This window comes from Schistocerca gregaria, chromosome 5 (genome assembly GCF_023897955.1).
Source record: "Schistocerca gregaria isolate iqSchGreg1 chromosome 5, iqSchGreg1.2, whole genome shotgun sequence".
In the NCBI taxonomy this organism is placed as follows: domain Eukaryota; kingdom Metazoa; phylum Arthropoda; class Insecta; order Orthoptera; family Acrididae; genus Schistocerca; species Schistocerca gregaria.
In genome coordinates this window covers 170189409-170211656 of record NC_064924.1, presented here as the reverse complement: position 1 = coordinate 170211656, position 22248 = coordinate 170189409, and the positions used below count along the sequence as shown (strand labels likewise).

The following is a 22248-nucleotide window of genomic DNA, read 5'->3' as shown; positions in this document are numbered from 1 at the left end:
TCGCAGTGTCCGGAGCAAGTATGGTGGGTCTGACACACCGGTGTCAATGTGTTCTTTTTTCCATTTCCAGGAGTGTAGAACTAAAAGCGCAAGTTCTTAATTGCAAAGGAAGGTGCACTTGGTATTTGTCGTTTACAGCTCCATCTCCCACGAATGGGAAACAATGCTTCGGGTAAACCACACGTATTTTTTTGCACAGAATCCGAGTATACAATAAAAGTGTGGGTTTCCCATTTGAAAATATAAGGCTGACTCCGCCTAAGCAGGAGAGGTGGTAAGGAGGTGGTCAGCTGTATGAGAGACAAACGTCCCCTTCACTGATATTAGCTTTTCACCTAGAACTTTTTTTTTCGGACGATTCGTCGTTTTTGAGATATTTAGTTGTCTAAAGTTGAAACAAACGCCCTGTATAACACATTATCGACCTCTCCTGGATTCACGTGAGTAGCACTTAGTAGATACGGCCAGACAACTTGTTTATTATATGTGGTGATAGTGATACCTACATACCTTTCTCGTGAATCAGTTTGTCTATTAGTGAAAACCTCCACCAAAATCCCTACTGTAGTTCCTGAGTTTCAGCTTCAGATACAGACAGAGAAACGCGGCGAGAACTTTAACTTCTTACTTGTATAGATATACGATGTACACAGAGAATCTAGATATGGTTGATAGTATTATTAATTAAGCCTGTCGTTGACGTATCACAAGGGAGGTAGGTGTTCAAGAGAGAACACATCTACGTCTACATCTACATCTACATGGATGCTCTGCAAATCACATTCAGGTGCCTGTCAGACGGTTCATTGAACCACCTTCACAATTCTCTATTATTTCAATCTCATATAGCGCGAGGAAAGAATGAACACCTATATCTTTCCGTACGAGCTCTGATTTCCCTTATTTTATCGTGGTGATCGTTCCTTCCTATGTAGGTCGGTGTCAACAAAATATTTTCGCATTCGGAGGAGAAAGTTGGAGATTGGAATTTCGTGAGAAGATTCCGTCGCAACGAACAACGCATTTCTTTTAATGATGTCCAGCCCAAATCCTGTATCATTTCTGTGTCACTCTCTCCCATATTTCGCGATAATAGAAAACGTGTCGCCTTTCTTTGAATTTTTTCGATGTACTCCGTCAGTCCTATCTGGTAAGGATCCCACACTTCGCAGACGTACTCTAAAAGAGGACGGACAAGCGTAGTGTAGGCAGTCTCCTTAGTAGGTCTGTTACATTTTCTAAGTGTCCTGCCAATGAAACGCAGTCTTTCGTTAGCCCTCCCCACAACATTTTCTGTGTGTTCCTTCAAATTTAAGTTGTTCGTAATTATAATAGCTAACTATTTAGTTGAATTTATGGCTTTTAGATTAGACTTATTTATCGTGTAACCGAAGTTTAACGACTTCGTTTTAGCACTCATGTGGATGACCTCACACTTTTCGTTATTTAGGGTCAACTGACACTTTTCGCACCAATCAGATATCTTTTCTAAATCGTTTTACAGTTTGTTTTGATCTTCTGATGACTTTATTAGTAGATAAACAACAGCGTCATCTGCAAACAACCGAAGACGGCTGCTCATATTGTCTCCAAAATCGTTTATATAGATAAGGAGCAGCAGAGGGCCTATAACACTACCTTTGGGAACACCAGAAATCATTTCTGTTGTACTCGATGACTTTCCGTCAATTACTACGAACAGTGACCTCTCTGACAGGAAACCACAAATCCAGTCACATAACTAAGACGATATTCCATAAATACGCAATTTCACTACGAGCCGCTTGTGTGGTACAGTGTCAAAAGCCTTCCGGAGATCCAAAAATACGGAATCGATCTGAAATACCTTGTCAATAGCACTCAACACGTCATGTGAATATAGTTGTGTTTCACAGGAACGATGTTTTCTAAACCCTTGTTGACTGTGTGTCAATAGACGGTTTTCTTCGAGGTAATTCATAAGGTTCGAATACAATATATGTTCTAAAACCCTGCCGCATATCGGCGTTAACGATATGGGCCTGTAATTTAGTGGATTACTCCTACTATCTTTCTTGAATATTGGTGTGACCTGTTCAACTTTCGAGTCTTTGAGTACGGATCTTTCGTCGAGCGAGCGGTTGTATATAATTGTTAAGTATGGAGCTAATGCGTCAGCATATTCCGAAAGGAACCTAATTGGTATACAGTATGGACCAGAATACTTGCTTTTATTGTGATTTAAGTTGCTTCACTACACCGAGTATATTTACTTCTACGTTACCCATGTTGGCAGCTGTTCTCGATTCGAATTATGGAATATTTAGTTCATCTTCTTTTGTGAATGCATTTCGGAAGGCTGTATTTAGTAACTCTGCTTTGGCACTCCTGTCTTTGATAGTATCTCCATTGCTATCGCGCAGAGAAGACATTGATTGTTTCTTGCCGCTAACATACTTCACATACGACCAGACTCTCTTTGGATTTTGTGCCAGGTTTCGAGACAAAGTTTCGTTGTGGAGACTGTTAGAGGCATCTCGCATTGAAGCCCGCTCTAAATTTCGAGCTTCTGTTAAAGATCGACAATCTTGGGGATTTTGCGTCTGCTTAAATTTGGCATATTTGTTTCTTTGTTTCTGCAACAGTGTTCTAACCCGTTTTGTGTACCAAGGTAGTTCCGCTCCGTCGTTTGTTAATTTATTTCGTATCAATCTCTCAATTGCTGCCGATACTATTTTTTTGAATCTAAACCACATCTGGTCTACACTTTACTAGGCGGTAAGAACATATAAGTTGCGTGTTCCAACTCAGTTCTTTTTTTCCAGGTAGCCTTACGATTGCCGGCCGCGGTGGTCTCGCGGTTCTAGGCGCGCAGTCCGGAACCGTGCGACTGCTACGGTCGCAGGTTCGAATCCTGCCTCGGGCATGGATGTGTGTGATGTCCTTAGGTTAGTTAGGTTTAAGTAGTTCTAAGTTCTAGGGGACTAATGACCACAGCAGTTGAGTCCCATAGTGCTCAGAGCCATTTGAACCATTTTTTGAGCCTTACGATTCATCTTCTATCCTGGTTTGAGTGATACTAAATTTGCAAGACTAACGAAGATAATATACAACAGTACTCTAGAGATGACATGAGAAAGATAGTTAGAACCCAAAAGACTACATAAAATAATAAAGCAGACTGATTTATAGCACGGGAGACCTACCTTCTCTGCGTCATAACCGAGAAGGACGAAACTCCAGTCGTTTGACAGCGCTCTTTTTACCGGGCTGAAATAAGAGTACACCTGAAAAGACAAAAAACATTATTTTTAAAAGTGACTCTAATATTGTATGACATGTGTAGTTGTGGCTTTGGAGAGGGCAGCTTCCAAATATTTTTTGGAGATTTGTGGTCAGTTCCTATGGGACCAAACTGCTGAGGTCATCGGTCCCTAGCCTTACACACTACTTATCTAACTTAAACTAACTTACGCTAACGACAACACACACACCCATGCCCGAGGGAGGACTCGGACCTGCGACGGAGGGAGCCGCGCGAACCGTGGCAAGGAGCCTTAAACGGCACGGCTACCCCACGCGGCGTAGCTTACAAATACTTTTCTTTCTTGTGTACGTCCATCTTTCCACAAATGGTTGCGGAGCCTCCGCTGTTCAGTATAAAATCTCGAATCAAAACATCTTCAGCCGTCTCAGTATAAGTTGTTTTATTTGAGTAACCAGTTTCTGTGCTATATTACGCCATATGACTCAAATAAAATAACAACTGGAAATTGATACGGCTGAAGATGTTTAGATTCGTCAGTTTTTTACTTTTCCTTCCTGTGCAACTTAAGCCTTCTACAGACCATTTTTAGTCATTTTGCTTACTTGGAGCCATTACTTTGTGGAGATGAAATACACATTCGTCAGAAATAAGTATAAAAGCAAATATATAGAACTGAAGCGAACCTGTCTGGATGAGTAAGTGTAAGTCTGTGGCTCAAGTGTTGTAAACTGAAACTGTAAGTATTTGCTGATCAAATCCCAGAGACTATAAACAGAAGAAATCATGGGCTCTTAGCAGTGAGGCGTATCAGAGAAAAATAACTTGTGACGACGATAGTAGTTTCGCTGTAAAGTTCCTACACAAATATGATACAAACAGTGAACTACAGGAAATACTATTCCCCGACGGCAGGCACAGCAAATCTTTGCGTTGTGGCCCTCTTGAGCCAATGGGCCCGACCGACCACCGTGTCGTCCTCTTGTAATGGCGTCGTGGGCATGGGGTCATGGGTCAGTACACTGCTTTCTCGGCCATTGTCAGTTTTCTTGACGATAGAGCCACTACTTTTCGTCCACTTAGTTCTTCTATTGGCCTGAAAAGGCTGAGCACACCCTGATCCAGTCTCTCTCTCCCCCCCCCCCCCCCCCTCTCCCATACACACACACAGGCACATCTAGGAATTATTTCTCACAGTGCCAGGAATTCAACCCGAATGCTTCGCGTAGCAGCCACACACACTGACTACTGAATTGCGGAGACGGATTACTCCCAACAGATTTTTACCATGAATTTCTGCACTGTTCGTATCCAGTTGACCTCGCACATGTCAGTACAGTCTTCATGTCGAATCACTAAGCACTATTTCCTCTTTTGAAACTTACAGACTTTTGTCACATGGACGAAGGCGAATTCCTGGCGATTCGTTCAGTTTGTAATGCTAGAAGTAATCTTGAATTAAATTAGTTCCTTAGGACTACTGTCGCTTTACTTAACCTTAACAATTTATTTGTAAGTAATAACTGAGACAACACTTGCCTCCTTCGGCACCAACGTTGTGTGCTCCGCTGTGTCGAGGTCGTAATAGAACAATCTGTCCTCGTCCACGTAAAGCAGCGCCGTGTCTGTAACAGAAAATATTGCAAGTGCTGCGTCGTCGAAGCCTTTGTATAGCTACGTGCACAAACAGTAATTGGGTATTGCAGAAGCTGAAACACCAAGAGATGGAGAGAGGGACCCAACGAGGACTAAAGAGGTCGTCACGCGTTCAATAATAAAGTGAAACTGTCAATATGTAAACCGTAAACTGTAATAAATATTCAGTCCTTCAGAACTAACCACGAGGTATTAGTGCACACTGTTTATTTTTTCAAAATGCCATTGCGCATATCATACCTCAGACTAAATTTTTAAGGAGTTTTTTTTCAACACACAAGAATTATATGAGGCGTAGGCTAGGATGATAGTTGTATATGCCAATTTGGATGGTTGACGGAGGATTCTCTACGACATTACTTACTTCATTAATTGGAAAATATAGTCCAGAATATTGTTACACAACAGTTTAGAAAAACGGTCCTATTTCGAATAATGCGTCATATATCTCCTATGATTAGTAAGAGGATTGCGAACTGCAACTCAGTTTTCCCAAGTTATCACAAAGTCTAAAAAAAAAAAAAAATGTTTCACCGTAATTGCTTGAACAGGTCCTTGCCAGGGAGATATAAATGCCTCATAGGTTTCCACACAATTTTATTAATAGTGCTTCCTGATATTACGCAACTAGACTTAGAGCTTCAGAGTAATCTATCGCCAGACATCTTGAAGGTACTCCTAATGTCTTGTCTAATGCGATTTCCTCTCTAATTAACGTAGTTTGCTTCTCTGCTTTATCTCGTATCAAGACTAACAACTGGTCATACTAAGCAGAGCTAATCGGAAATTAATTTACGAAAACTTTCGGGTCAATGATTCTGATTTCAGTCAATAAATTGACATGTGAAAAGTCACGCCTTCTTTTTTCAACCAACTTCCGAGAATTTCCTCTTTTGTGTTGTTTTCTGTTGCTTGCAAGGTATAACTAATATAATTGCAGCACACTGTTCTTCTGGGAGTTGTAAATCTTTACCCTGTAAAATCGCATTGTCAACTGACAGTTTTTGACGATGTTATTCATAGCGAGAGGTTGCTTCAATATATTGAACGTTCCACAAACTAGTATTGTCAGCAAGTACTGAACATGTGCAGGCTGTAAGGTGTCAGGGAAATCCAACACCTTCCATGAAAACCCTGACATAATAAGCAAATCTAGTAGTATGTCACATAGCTCGGAGTAAATCGTGATAATAAATTAACCAAAGTAATACGAGAAACGAGTGAGCAAATAGAATACCACAGACTAACACAAGAATACCTAAATGCATGTCGTACCTTCCCACCGTGAGGCAGACGCAGTTCCAAGGGGAGAAACGAGGACAGAAGCCGAGAGCAGAACCGTGTTAAGCTAGAAGACCCTACGATAACGGACGGAGTGGACACCCACGTCGCTAGCCCACCGCTAAGTCTACCACCCGCACGTTTTAGCGTGAGGCTTTTTCTCGTCTCTGTTACGTCAAGGACCACCCCCCAGCCCATGTTAAAACTAGAGCCCTCCAGAAGAACAATATAGATCTTACGATAACGCTAAAAGGACCACACTAGCTGCAGGTTTTAGCGTGAGACTTTTTAGCGTCTCTGTTACGTTGCAAACTTTAAAAACATTGCCCCACCACGAAAAGTATAACGTTTCTCATTGGATAGACAGAATTTTTGTAGGTGGAGCTTAAGGTTATCATTGAGACCCTGATTGGTCAGATGAAAACACAGCCAGATAGTTTTTTAAACCAACTTCGGTAAATTGTAGTAAGGAGAAGTTAGGAGAGAGTTGGTTCCGAGACGGCGAGCTGGATGGCTGGTGCGCCGGCCGCTGTCGCCCTGACGCTGCCTAAACACCGACAAGGTAATGAACGCACGCGATGCCGCATTTTTGAGCGCATAAGGCTTCACTCAGAACTGCAGAAGACTCATCTGTTACACCCCCTTTTTTGCGTAATACTAGTGTCGATCGTCAATTAAAACTCATGGTGTTCACATTTGCCACTTGAAGTAAAAATTTGAAACGCGATAATTTTTCTTTTATATAGTTATTGAGAAGCCACATCAGCCACTGTAATTTACGACAAGTTAAATAAGTAATTAAAGATAATTGTGGGTCACTGTAGACCATTTTGATAGTTTTCTCTTTTGTGAAACTTAAATTAAACCTAGATTATTGATGTGATATGGCATAGGTCATCCTTCGATCCATTGTAGAACTTGGAAATCCATTCAGGGAATATTCGTTCACATTTTTGTTGGACGCTGTTGGTTTTTACCATCCTGTATTAAAACACTTCCTTTTATCAATAGTGCAATTTATAAACAATGTTTTGTGAGTAGAATAAAATTTTCAATGGTAAACTTAACTGTTTTTTCGACGTTATTTTACCAGCTAACTAAAAATAGGAAAGCCTTGAACCCTTTCCACTAAATTTAGTTAGTATTAAGATTCTTTTACAGGGAGTGCAGTGGAGCAGGGAGCTGACGCTGAGATCATTTAGTATTTGGTTATATCATCGCTAGTCTCACTGAACTCTTCTGAATTCTACATGTCATGTGTGGTCTGGCGTCTCCTTACCAGCAACAGCTCCCAGGTAAAAACTAGTTAATTCCCTAAAAAACACGCTCAGAGCGTCGTTGCGCAAAAGTGGTAGGGAGACACGATAAAGAACAAACAGATACCACCATGAATGTTTAGAAGGCCCCTTAAAAGATATCAACCAAGGAAGACCACAGTGTTTCAGCAAGAGTCTCACGCAGTGCAGATGTTAAGCTAGATGTCCAAATGAGAGGTTTCGCTCTCAGAGAGTTTTTACGAGTAATAGGTGTCGTACAAACAGCGCGGAGAGTTAGCTAACCGGGTGTGTCCGACAGTGTGGCTAGATCTCAGATAGCTGCGCTCTGCCTGTTTAGACCTTTCACGCAGACGGTACTCCATCTTTCGGGAGCTGTTCACTGTAGCTCCAGGACAATAAAAACTGTACAGGCATTCTCGGGAGAGCTTAGAGTACTCTGAGAGTACTGAGCAGCCATACTGTGTCCCAAATTTGTGCCATATTTCACTGTTTATACACTACCACATCTTGGTAAAATATATGTTGCCATACTAATGCACACATTAAACACAAGTGCCCATGAAGTATCCAGTGGCCGTGGCACGTTTCTGAGCGAAGAAATCGTTCGTTTCACATCCTAAACGAACACTACGAGCACTCAGCCAATTTCGGAAGTTCTAGACTAAAACAATGCTGTGCAGCAAATAACTTACAAAAACATCGTAAACATATAATGCAGAGTTAAGAAATGAAAATAAATGAACCTGGGACTCGATCCCACCTTATTATGATTGTGTGAGTGAACGTCTAGTGCGCTGCCCACTGTGCCACATTAACCCTGCCAGAAGTTGCACAATAAATGTATACCACCATCGTCGGGACAGTTGCGACTACTGCGAGTGAGCGTCAGCGACGTGTTGGCAAACGAAGTAATAAAGAAAGCTGCCAGAAAGTGGACTCATGACGATATTGTGCATTTAATGGGTGTGTGCGAGAAAAGGCCAGCGTTACGGAATATACAGTGACTAGACGTCAGGAAATGGGATAAGAAGCAAATTTTGCTGCCTGAAATGCCTACAGTTTGTATCACATCCTCAAAAGAAATTTACCAGAATATCCATAATTCAAGGACTCAGGCAAAGTATTTTATAGTATCGACTAATTAACATAGAGATAAAAGTGAAGTTGTGTGCATCTTCATGTTTTCACGGGGTAAATACTGTTTCATAACATTTCGGGCGTGCAGCGGCATAAATTCAGCTCCTTCTGCGGCTGCAAGCCCGAAATTGTATGGAACAAGTGAAGTTATATTTGAAAGTAATCGTTCGGTACGAGGAAAGCTGCCATTTAACTTCAAGTATGACATTGGTATTGATGAACAGAGCTTCAGCAATTCAAGAGTGGTTCCATAAGTCAATACAAGTAAAAACGTTGAAATAAATGTATGTTATGATTAAGGCTAGATTCTCATTCAAAATCGTCGAGAATTCAATTTTTATCGCGTTTTTTGAAAGTTATATGTGTCCAGAATGTTTGGACGAAAAGGTTTTGCAATCCGCGGATTACGAAAGTTTCTACAGCCCATTGTTCGAAGCAGTGTCGAGGCCATCGTCGGGAGCTCTCAGCCGCAGACACCAGGTTCTGGTAGAAAACTTGTTGTGTCGTGACGCACTTTCACAAACTGATTTATATTGCAGTACGCATTCAAACATTTTCGCCGACAAAGCTGACGAACGACGTCTGCAGGCTGCCGAGTGCAGCATATCCAGTTCAGTCAGATCGGATTTTTTCTCGCTAAGAGGAAGGAGGGAATTGTCCGCCCCCGGTAGGTGAGTGGTCAGCGCGACGGACTGTCACTCCTAAGGTCTCTGGTTCGATTCCCGGCTGGGTCGGAGATTTTCTCCGCTCGGGGACTGGGTGTTGTGCTGTCCTAATCATCATCATTTCATCCCCATAGACGCTCAAGTCGCCGAAGTGGCGTCAAATCGAAAGACTTACTCCCGGCGAACCGTCTACCCGACGGGAGGCCCTCGTCACATGCCATTATTATATATATTATATGAGGGAATTGGTCTCTAGGAACAATGGGAGTTAAAGGAAGATACAGTCCTGGATCTGCAGACTAAACGTAGGTAACGAAAACACTCCTTTGGTCAAAATTTAGTCAAAGTTGGTCAAAACATAATTTTTCGACCACCATACTGGATTAACCATTCTGAATTTTGAAAATCTAACTTCAGATTTGTGTTCAGTGACGTAAGAAATATAAAATGACCTGTAGTGTTTGTGTAAATCGAGATAGTAATACACATAAAAGTTTTCCCTAAACTTTAAGCAAGTTTTTCCCCAGAAACGATTTTTCAACGCTGCGTGCAATATAAAATAAAAACAGTTAACCCATTGACTTCTACTTTTAACCGCCGAAAAGTAAATACTTTTGTTGAGAGTTTATACCTATAATATTAGAAATTTGTTAATATTAACTTTTTTTGTAAGACCATAAAGATTTTAAAAAATCGAACTGAAAGTTCGAGTTAGCACCATATCGTTAAATTTAAGTTTATTTGATTGTCGTTAGGTACAAGCTCTTATAAATTTAATGTATTATCGACTGATATCATCCATTTTTGATTTCAGATAACTCCTGAGGAGCTACATTGCATTCAGTCTGCATACTTCAACCTTGAGGGGCACTTGATCAGAACCGTCATTTCGGGCGCCATTTTGTTTTTCTAATTGAAAATCTGCAATAGAGCTCAAAGTATGATCAGTCACAATCCCGAACAGATCCTTTGTATATCTTTTCATTCCCTCAACAACAACAAAATTCCATACTTTTTTGCCCATTTGAATGAGAACCTTGTCTTAATGTATTAGATATCCGCCCTATTTGGCTCTTGAGAGTCTGTGGGTATCAAGATGAAATTTGTGTAATGTTACTTTACCAAATGTTAGCCGGCCGGGATGGCCGAGCAGTTCTAGGCGCTACAGTCTGGAACCGCGCGACCGCTACGGTCGCAGGTTCGAATCCTGCCTCGGGCATGGATGTGTGTGATGTCCTTAGGTTTTTGTTAATGAGAATAAACATAGCTGATGCCATAAATATTAGTGTTACAAGCAGTCTATCTTTAACGCTAATGAATTTACCCATAATAACATCCAGACTGGGAAATTTTGGATCTCATTACAAAGACTATTCCTTCCATCACCATCGCTTTCATTCTCATATAGTTTCGATATTGTTGTGGTTTTTGCATCACAAGCTCTACAATTAATTGTTGCATGCTCCAGACTCATTATGTTGCCTAAATGCTCTTTTATCCAACACGAACACGGTAGCTCACGTTTCTCCATTGCCACTAAAAGTAGTAAAAGTGCAACTGCAACTCGATGCTCTTCCGTCACAAGCTCTTCCTTCAAGCACGGAACTACTACAGGAAAATCTCGCGGGGAGTTATCTCTCAGCTCTCACATACACTCTCATGCTGCTGCGTGCAAACACTTCCAACATCTGCTCTCGCAACACTCTCAGACACTTACAGAAAGCACTCGCAAAGAACTAAAGGACAGTAACTATCAGCGAAAATAATCTCCCAATGTAAGCAATGTACTATCTCATAGTATCAAATTGAGCAAAGACTCTTACGTGTATCACAGCCCTTAGTACTCAGGTAACACCGTTAATGGATCGATAAAAACTGAAGAAAATTGAAGAGAATTTTCACCTTATGCTATGCACGGTTTGTTTATTTTTGTTTCTATCAAACCTCATTCGCCGCTTTATGTGCGATCTTCAGCGGATTTTTGTTTATTATTCTGTGTCACAAAATGATGTTAGTCATGCAGTGTTGACTGTTTCATTTGTTATTTTACTTTGTACAGTCTGTAATGGTTTCTGAAACTGTGTGTCTTTGTTTCATGCGGGCGTACACGTGTTAAAATATTTATTATATTCAGTATTGGTGTGTTAACAGTTCCACGTGCATTTTCGTATTTTATAGGGAAACCGCTACGTTTCTTCCACCAGCACATGTCCTGTAATGAGAATAATAAAACTACTGTGGGCTGTCCTTGATTATCATAAGTAAGCGTAAACTACAGCAGTTTTTCTAGGCCCTTTGGTCAGTTAAGTCATACCCGCGATACCTGTACGTTAGGTGGGTTCTATACATATCGGGTGTTTTCTCATAACGGTCGCTTTCTTTACGTTTGAAATCAGTGGTTTACTAGATCCTCTATAAAACAGAAGCAATGAACCGCCCAGAAACTGAACGAGGATATATAAAAAAGGGCGACGTAACCTGCGTAGCGTTTTTGTTCTACATCGTTATCCTCCTTTCTGTTACCTAACAATAAACAAAATTGAAAATGTCAATCTGCAGTCCAGCGTTTATTCTAAAGTTGTTGATTTCCTACGTGAAACAGGAAGATGTTGTAGCAAAAATAAAAATAAAAAGGTACAGGTTCCTAAAGAAAGAAAGTAAAATGAAAAAAATGTTCTTCAGGGGCACTTATATTTAGTAGTTATTAGCCAACAGAAGGTATACGGCAGTACCTGTTCTGATTGTGGCAAGTTTTACATTGGTCAGTCAGGCAGAGACACAGCAACTAGGCTGGCTGCACATGAACGCAGGTTGAAGTTGCAGAATTCTGACGCCACATTTGCTGAGCATGTACTGAGTCAGGTCCACATCTACCAGCCAGATTTCCATGTCCTTCACTAAGCAAACAAAGGCCAGAAACTCAATCGTCTGGAAGCTCTGGAAATTAACAAACATCTAGCTCACAGTCCAGATCTAATCTTAGATGATCAGACTGAGTTTAACACTTCCCCTCACCTAAACTTCACATAATCCTCTCTGTTTCTCATCACATCCCTAACTGTCTGTTCCTAGATACTCCTGCCAATGCGTTGTTTTATTTTATTGACATTGGCTATGTAATCCATATAGTCTGTAGTTACAATTGTTAATCAATATTTTAACTGTACTTATATTACTTTCCATGTTTAAGCCTCTTGAAGTTGTCTCATCAAGTACTGTTTTTTTTTCTCGGTTCACTAATGTAATGCAAACTGTTAATTAGGCACAGTTTTAAGTATAGTGTTGATGTTTTTCCTGTTTGTTCCGTTTATATTTATATATTGTTCAGCTTTTTTACTTTTTAAACTGCAATACCTTTACGCTCTCGAAGATGGCATTTTCTGCATGCTCCCTCACACTCTTCTAGTTTCCTACATTTATTCATTTCTGTTTATCTTATTGATATTGGGTAAGTTCTTCATATATTCTATAGTTACGCTGATAATTCTTTCTATTAATTGATTTGTGTATCACTCTCCTTGTTTAATACCTCCTGAAGTAGTCTTGTCAAGTACTATATTTATTTTATTTTATTGGTTTTGTTTATTAATACAAACTGTTACATAGGCCTGCTATTCCAGTTTTGCGTTAAAGTTTCTTCCTGTTTGTTTCCTTTATATTTATTTCCTATCAAATTTTTACTTTTTACTTTCCATTACCACCACGCTGTCAGAGATGTTATTTACAACACGTTTCTGCTTCAAACCAGATGTGTAACTTCTTTTCCAATGTCGTTCACATAACCGCTTAAGAAAATAAAACTAACGCTGTGGAACAAAAGCAAACTAGCGCTTTTCATTTATTATATTCTGTATCTTTGATACCTGAGAGTACAAATGCTTTTTCAGTCAGTACAAGCGAGTGGAGTATCTTTGCGAGGCAATTTAACGGATGTTAGGGATCTTGTCATTTTCTCAACCGTTTCTTGAGCACAAAACGAACAGACACTTTTCAAAAGAACATTCCACTCTTCTACGCCTCCATAACCCCACGCAAGCCATCATGCAGTTCAATGTGGGTGAGGGCACCTCATACCAATATTAGCGATTTTCAGTCCTATTCCAATCATGTATGGAGCTAGGCACTACACTCTGTCTGAACTAGAGTACTCGGACACCCCTATGCAATGCGAAAACAACAAGTTATCGTCACAAGAGGCGGATCCGCCAGTGTAAAAGTAACTGGTCAATATTCTCTTGTTACTATTGTGTGGTCAATAGAGAAGCAATAACAGCAGAATGGGTCAGGAGAGCTCGGTGACTTTGAAGAACTTACTAACAACTCCACCAGAACGATATCTACCCTTCTAAAGTTGCCCAAGTTGACTGTTTGTGAGCTGACTGTGAAGTGGAAATGCAAGGAACAACCACAATTACACCAAGACCAAGCAGACGTCATGCTTTTACGGGAACGGTCCTTGCATTACATCAGTGGAAGGAATCACTCGTGTGTCTGAAAGTGGTGTCAGTGATCCAGATAGCACAACGACTACAATGAGTTAAAAATAATGAGACACTATGATCCAGCAGCTCCTCATAAGTCATTCACTGCTGTAGTCAATGTTAGTGACGTTTGAGGTGGTGTAAAGAACGATGCCACTGGATACTGGATGACTGAAAACGAGTGATTAATCACCTTATACCCTGTGGTAATCCGATAGGAGGATTTGGGTTTGGTGGATGCTTCGAGAACGTTACCTGCTATCATGTAGCAACAGTGAAGTACACAAGAATTTGGTGGAAATGGAAATGTCGTGTGACTAGGGCCTCCCATTGGGTAGACCGTTCACCTTGTGCAAGTCTTTCGAGTTGCCGCCACTTCGGCGACTTGCGCAGAAAATCTCTGACCCAGCTGGGAATCGAATCCGGGCCATTATTTATGGCATTTCATCGTGCTGACCACTCAGCTACCAGTGCGGACAGAAGGTGATGTTATAGTATGGAAGTGTTTTTCATGGTTAGTGTGTGGTCTCGTTATTGCTTTTTAAAAAAAACGATAAATGTGGAAGGATATGAACACATTTTACACCATTGTGTAAAGCGTACAGTAGAGAAACACTTCAGAGACTGTCGTAGCTGCCCCTTATCACTTAGAGGGCCAGCACAACAGACAAGCAAGGTGGGCTTCCGACCTCCCTTCAAGAGCTCATATCAAAACATCGCCAGTGAATGTAAACATCAACAGACGTTCCGCATAAACATGGCACTACTTCATGTAAAGCCATGTGACAGATATCCTACAATGTGATTAACTGTAACACTCCGCCGAATCAGCATTATAAGCATGCCAGCAGAGTCAAACCAGCAGTGTGTACCTGCAGCTAGGACAGCTCCGGCCAATAGCTATGCTGGCTCTAGCCCAGTAGACACTCGCCGTAGTCTTCTGCAGAAATGTGGATCTTCTTGGTCATAACGCTACTTCCGAATTATGTAACGTAGTATTTTGGTTGTTATTATTTCTTTTCATTGTCTTGTAACTTTTATCTGGCTTTGGCCGACCACAAGAATTATCGTGTTTATTGTTGTTCTTGAGATGGAAATTAGTGCCCGTCAAGAACGCGTTTTAGTTAAATACAGTGTGTTCAGACTAGATCGTTAGTTCTTTCCTGTCGACCGCAGGAGACTACAGAGACGAAGATTCTTTTTATCAGCATGACGATGCTTGCTTACTTTCTTACTTTTAAGGGCGTCTCCACTCTTCAGCAGTTGCCTTGTATTTCCATTCGCCAGCTTTCACGATCATGGTAGTCTTTCTTACAGATCACTCTCCCTCATCATTCCATTTACTCCAACTCTCCATGTTACAGACATCCGTCCACGCTTCTTCCTTCCCAGGGACGACCATTCCAGGACTGTTTTTGGCCATTGTTCTTTATGCATTTAGTGTACATGGCCATACCACTGGGGAGCTCTGTTCACGTTTCTTTGCACAATTGCCTGTCAATGCACCCTGCCATGAAATAGCATCAGTGAGGCAATAGTTTGTAGACAATGGCCGGCCGCTGTAGCCGAGCGGTTGTAGGCGCTTCAGTCCGGAACCTGTGCCGATCTGTTGCTGTCCTGAATTCAATTTCTGATGCGATGCTTACTTGAGAAACACTATTAGAGCTGGATTAATACTCTAAAATTTCTCACTGCACCGTCCTGAATACGATTTCATGTGTTTCCCCGTCTCCAGAACGCATCTAATAATTATAAACGCTCCATCTGCATCCGTTAACAGTTTTTACATGACCGTTTTATTTCACGTCGCTTCTTAGAATTACCACTAAATGTTTAAGCAAAGTGCTGAGCTCAAGACGTTCACAGTTAAGTCTTACCAAATAGCATTTTCTCTCCACAAGTAAATAAGGGCATTGCTCACCACTTATCCATTGAGCGTAGTATGTCCGTGCAGTGTAGTCACTGGATATCGATTCCTCCAGTCCAAAAGGCTCTTTCTGGACTGGAAAGGCAGCAGCAGTATGCATAACCATTAGGCATCCAATCTGAAGCAAGAGAAACATGACAGATCAGCTAACGCTCTGAACAAGATTGTAAACAGATAAATGATTTTTTTATTGCTCATTGTTCTGTTTTGAATGCTCAAATCCCACCTAGTTCTAGGAAACGTTTAACTGCTAGACAAAATTTTATCTCTCAGATATGTCTGTGGTGTTCATCTGTCTGGCAATCTGAATCGCTGGGTTTATGGAACACAGCGCCATTTCTTCGGTGATGTCTTGTGAGCACTCTTGGCTGAGAAGACATGTTCTAGACGTAAACTGAAGGCAGAGAGGCGGAGAAAGGGAATGAAAGGAAAGGAAGGAGATCACTACTGTCAGCTGCATTGGGACATTAGGTGGAATCAGTGGCGACGGGTGAAAATGTGTACAAGACCAGGATTCGAACCTGGGATCTCTTGCTGACTAGGCAGGTGTGTTAACCACTGCCCTATCCGGGACACAGCATTATTGCAACAACATGGACTATCTCAGCACGTCTCCCAGCCAATTCCCATTCCCATCGAGCATCACATATCTGCAGACCCTGTCCATTATCTTCATGTTCACTACTATGATATGCCCATAGGAGGTCAGACATGTTCAAAAGAACAGATACTCTGCATTCATATGATTGATACACCTTCTTTAGTGTGGAAAACAAATGCTTCCGACCTCCTGCGGTAATCTCAGACTGGCGAACATGGAGGAAATGGACAGGGGTTGCAAATAGACAGCACTCGATGGGAATGGGAATCAGCCACAGGCGTGCAGAGATAGTCCACACAACTGCAATTATGGTGTGTCCCGTATGACACAATGTTTACCGCACCTGCCTAGTAAGCAAGAGATTCCAGGTGCAAATCCTGATCAGATAGACATTTTCACTTGTTGCTGCTAAGTCCATGTAACGTCACAATGCAGCTGATGGCAGAGATCCCCAGTAGTAGGGCAAAGTGGGCATGGCCCAACTCTGCATTGTTGCCAAATTGATTCAAGATGGCGGATTCAAGAAGGTGGCCATAGATGTGGCATCGTCGAAGTGACGTCATGGTGGGAAGTTCAAACTTTTAAGGGAAAATATGTCAATTGGGCTACCTCCACTAACCTAACCCTACCTCTCCCCCCCTCACCCCATCTCCCCCACCATCTGGAAATTGGCAGGAAAACGACTCAGTCCGCACTGGGCTGCAAGTAGGATGGAGGTAAGTCTTTATTTTGTATATATTGCTCCCATCCCCTCTCCTTCCCCCAGCTGGAAACTGGTGGGAAAAGGACTCAGTCTGTACTGGGCTGCCAGACAGGATGGAGGTGAATATGCATTGTTTATTTAAACAATTTGCTATTGTCATAGCAATGTCTATCTGCTGGACTGGGAGGACAGACATAATTGTTTGGTGTGTTCAATGGATGAGACGTCCACGCTGGGAAAGAGGAGTATGTTAACTGTAACCATGCGTTTGAGGATTGTGTCAATAGCTAAGATATTTGGTGAAGACGAATACGCTTCATGAAATAATGACAATGCAGCAGGATGGGACTAAGTTACATTTCACAGGTCATACTGATAAATGTGTGTGGTGTAACTGTCGATCATTCGATAAAAGTCCAGTCAGTCTGTCTTCTGAACCACAAGAGGCAAGATGTTCGCCCACTCTGGTGTTTGGCCTCTTCCAATTTGCAGGGAGTGCGCCGGCTCATGGCACAGCCACATGGTAGACGCAGGACTGCGTGCTAAACACTTTCTGTGACATTTGAAATAGCCGTGGCGCTCCACCTCGTTTGTTGTTGAACATTAACTGATTCAGGAGTTATTACATCTGTTGTTGTGGAATGTTGTCTCATACATAACTTGAAGATGGAACAGGGAGTAAATGTACCACTGCACAGAGAGAGAGAAAGAGAGCTTTGCAGATGATGCGAGAATATTTAAACTATCACACGTTTTATTCCGAGGAATACCACCACTTCAACACTTTGACACAGACTCTAAAAAGATCGCAAAACACTCGTGAAACCGTCCCAAAGACACTTCCCGCTTTTATTGGAAATACTCTTATCTTTAAGTACAAGCTGCTTCAGGAGTTACTAAATTTCATTGAATATGTCTCTAAATGCGCTTTCAAAAAGATCGGTGCACGGTAGTTTGCGTCAGTTTTGCTATGTATATCGCCACACTTGAACACGGATTCTAAAAAGATCGCGACATACTTGTGAAACTATCCCTGAGTCACTTCGCGCGTTTTTGTGGGAAATACCACTGTCTTTCAGTACGGGGTGCTTCAGGAGTTACTAAATTCAGATGAATATGTCTCTAAATACTCACCTTCAAACAAGATCGCTGCACAGTAGTTTGCGTCAATTTTGTGATGTATACACACCCATACGAACAAGGACTCTAAAAATCGGTGCACAGTTGTGAAATCACACTATACACTCTTTTGTGGGAAATGGATCCCGAAACCGAAATCGGTTGCAATATCTCATTTCATGCACCAAAATGATGATATTGAGAAGTCAAAATAGTCTCTGTAGCTCTAAACAGGAAGCTCACCGCTTTTGTAGTTTTAGGCGCTTGTTTGAAGGCAGAGAAAAAAATTTCTGAGTCCTGCAGCAACTGTAGTATTCATTACTTTTCTGAAACGGTGAGTGGGCTTAGTTAACATTTGCTGCTGCTGGAGTCAGGGACGTTATTTTCCTCACTTCTCGAAGCACACTGATGTCTAGGCACAGATGGGAAAAGCAAAACAATTACACAACGAGAATTCGAAGCACTGTCCTACAGACGAGAAAAATGGCTGTAATTTGTGAATTTTCGATGTCCTACAGCTGCTGGTCTAGACATGCTCGAAAGACACAGTGTCGACTGGGAGAATCATGCCACTGGACCGAACCAGAGGTGGATGGTCTGCCAGGACTTGTCTCTGACCACTCCAACGAAGAATACATCACGTGACTCTCGGAGCTTTCCACAGATACCTTGAACCTGTCGTGTTCAAAACAGTGTGCAGAGGCCCCCTATGCCCCGCTCAATGGATGTCTTGTAAGTGGAGCATTCTGAGTTGCTCTTACTGAATTTGCCCACCAAACTTCTGCTGCTGCTGCAGCTGCTGGTATGGGAGCACAGTCCGCCGTATTCTGCAGGTGAGACATTCAGTGACAAAATTATTTGTACAGATGGAAAAAAAAACATACAGGAGTCATATTCCACTGACAGTTATTTGTACAGATGGAAAAAAACATACAGCAGTCATATTCCACTGACAGTTAAACCCTGCAAAACTGATCCACAGATCATGAACTACGAAAACTATCGCCGAAGACACTTCCCCAATTACGCTGCTCTGCTACTGTCGAGGAATGTTTGTATTTTTCGGTGTGAAACCCGCCAAACTCTTGTCGATCTGGGAGCACTGTCTGCTACTTTTTTTCTACAGACAGGTAAATTAGGAGACTTTCAACAGCAAAACTATTTTGCACAAATCGAAAAAAAACATGCAGCACTCATATTGCACTGACAGTTAAACAATGCAAAATTGGTCTACAGATCAGGAAATACAAGAACTATCGCCAGAGACACATCCTCAATTACACTTCTCTGATACTGCCATCTGGTCTGCTACTGCCATCTGGTAGAAATGTTGTCTCCTATTTGGAATCAAGTCTTTCCGTTCAACCTCCTACTTGTGTTTGGTCCAACGGAGATGTCTTTTAGTGATTACAGCCAATAGTGAATCATATTCGTGGCACTCTCATATCTCTGAACGAATCACCTTTTTCGATTTATGATAGGACTGTCCTTTTTGACCACTCGGTAGAAATGGGAGCATAAATCCACCAGCTGTGTACGATGTGTAAGGCCAACGCCAAAACGAAGCTTTCTGCTGCAACACGAGGTAGTAGTAGAAAATAACAGAACGGGAACTGGAAGAAGGACGAGGATTTTGCTGCTGCATTGAAGTGCATCTCCAAACTACATAAAGATACTGCTGTCTAAAGGACATCTGCGTCCCTCAGGGTAGATTCACGTCTGTCATCCAAACATTCTCTCCATAATCACTATTATGAACCATCCAACACAGAATTTAAAAACTAAAAACTATAAACTCTACTAACAGCATACAGCAGATAAATCGATAAGGTATTACCTACCCCTATCCGAAAACAAATACCATCTGCTTGCTGGCATCGAGCATATGTGGCGATCCTGTTAACTGTATAGCTATAGTAATTTCTTAGACTTTCCCGGCGATTTGATGACATCTCGTGGAAATCGGGTTTTCTGCCGGATATCAGCGTCTTCCAAACACGATATTTCGACGTCATTACTTGACGTCTTCATCAGGTGTTCCCTGAGACTGGCTGCTTGCTGGACCGGGTCGCATATTCATGCCTGCCCGGTGCCTGGTGTTCTGTTTGCCGTTCCCTAGGCGGTCCGCGCCCGCTAGTCGCGCTATCCTGCCGCTCTAGGTGTTCTCTATTCCGTCCGCGCCCGCTATGGCCGTCTCCAACTGCGGTCGGCTGTACTCTCTGTACACCGCCGACGTGCCAAAGTCGACGCCGAGGGTGCACCTGGCGCTCTACGCGGACGACACCGCCATCTACACTCGCAGCAAGGACGCGCAGCTAATGCGCCGCCGGCTGCAGCTCTCCTGCAACGAGATTGGAGCCTGGGCCACCAAATGGCGGCTCAAGTTCAACGCCGGGAAAAGCCAGGCGGTGATATTCACGCGCCGCCGCATTCCCGACGCGCTGCTGCAAGTGCGGATCATGGGAGGCCCCATCCCGTGGTCGCGCACAGGAAAATACCTCGGCGTCACCCTCGATCGACGCCTGACGTGGGGTCCACACATCCGGGAGCTGAGGGGCCGAGCGCTCGGCAGGTTGCGCCTGCTGTACCCGCTCCTCAACCCAACGACGACACTGCCCCCCCACTGCGGCCTCTCGCTGTACCTAGCACTCATCAGGCCAGTGCTAGAGTACGCGGCCGTGGTGTGGGGAAACGCGGCAGAAACGCACATCCAGACGCTGCAGCGTGTGCAGAATAAAGCCCTTCGGCTGGCTCTACACCTGCCGAGGGACTACGGCACACGCAGGCTGCACGACGCCGCTTGAGTCCAGATGTTGGAGCGCCGCTTCCGCGCGCTCGCTACACCATTTTATGAGTTGACGAGGACCTCCGAAAACCCGCTGGTCAGGGGGCTGGGAAACCAACCCCACTGGCGCCCAGCGACCAGATGGCCAGACCTGCTGCTGGAGTAATCCAAGCAGCAAGAGAAGAAAAATTACGAAGCGTGAAGACGTGAAGACGAACAAAACGTGAGGACCACAACGACAAATTGCGATCTCTGACGCAGGAACAGCAGGCCCTGCTTAACCTGCCCAAAACGTGCAGTGAATGCACGAGATGTCACGCACGACGACGACGACGATGGCCTCCTGGTGTTCCCTTCTCGGTCCGCACCCGCGAGTGGCGCTCCAATGACGCTCTGGACGTTCCCTATTCCGTCCGCTCCCGCTCTGGCCGTCTCCGACTGTGGCTGAGGCTTCCTGGTGTTCCCTTCTTGGTTCATGCCCGCAGTGTGCGGATGTCTGAGGCTCGTTGTTGGTGTTGGAAACATATTTTCTCCGGCATTGCTTCAGCAGTTCAAATGCCGGGTTCCATGCAGTGCTTAGCTGGTATCCTGCTTGCCGGTTAATCAAGTTTTGTGCCATGTTTATCTCTATAGATTCAGTGATGACTCTATCCCAGAACCTGGGGGTCTGGACCATGACCTTGGTGTTCTCATAATCCATGGAATGTTCCAATTCTAGGCAGTGTTCTGCTACTGCTGATTTTGTGGCCTGCCTTAGCCTATAGCTATTGATGGTCAAAGTTACCTGCACAGATCAGTGTAAAGTTTCGTCGCCTGTGTTGTAGGAGGACCATATCTCACAGACTAATAGTCGCTAGAGAGGGTCTCTGTGCTGTTGTTGTTTGATAAATTTTTTTTCTGCTGTAACACGTTCACGCAATGCATTGTACGCCACCCTACATATCTTAAAGCTAGACATCAAGCGGTTTAAATTATGTTGTTACTGCTGCCACAACACACACACACACACACACACACACACACACACACAGGATGATTTTAAATAAAAAGCAGTTGTGGCGTATGGAAACTGGAAGACTTTTGCTGCATTGTGGAGCGTTTCCAAACAGCTGTGTGAAGGTGATTGATGACCTGTACATTTAAACTCATCTTTCACAGTAACGGGGTGGTAGATGGCTCGGTGCTGCGTTTCGACTGGTTTCTCATGTTGCTGTAATGTATGCGGCCACTGTTTCGGTACTAGCCATCCCTGGGAGGTGTTGCCCCTCTACCGAGACTCTATCTCAAACAAGTGATATCCGTCAGTCATTATGTGTTAATCAACAGTGTACCAGTGGATGGATGTGACGGGAAAGATACTGCCAATGTACTG

At 42.9% G+C, this 22248-nt stretch overlaps 1 protein-coding gene across 1 annotated transcript in view; it reads right to left on the bottom strand.

The window, feature by feature from the left end:
• Window positions 1-22248, bottom strand: part of LOC126273001 (venom dipeptidyl peptidase 4-like) — a 238903-nt gene that overhangs the window by 189371 nt on the left and 27284 nt on the right. The window contains exons 2-4 of the mRNA XM_049976363.1: window positions 15663-15786; window positions 4784-4869; window positions 3186-3266 (exon numbers count right to left, since the gene is read on the bottom strand). Of these exons, the coding sequence (XP_049832320.1) occupies window positions 3186-3266; window positions 4784-4869; window positions 15663-15786 (291 nt within the window). The remainder of the gene's footprint in view (window positions 1-3185; window positions 3267-4783; window positions 4870-15662; window positions 15787-22248) is intronic.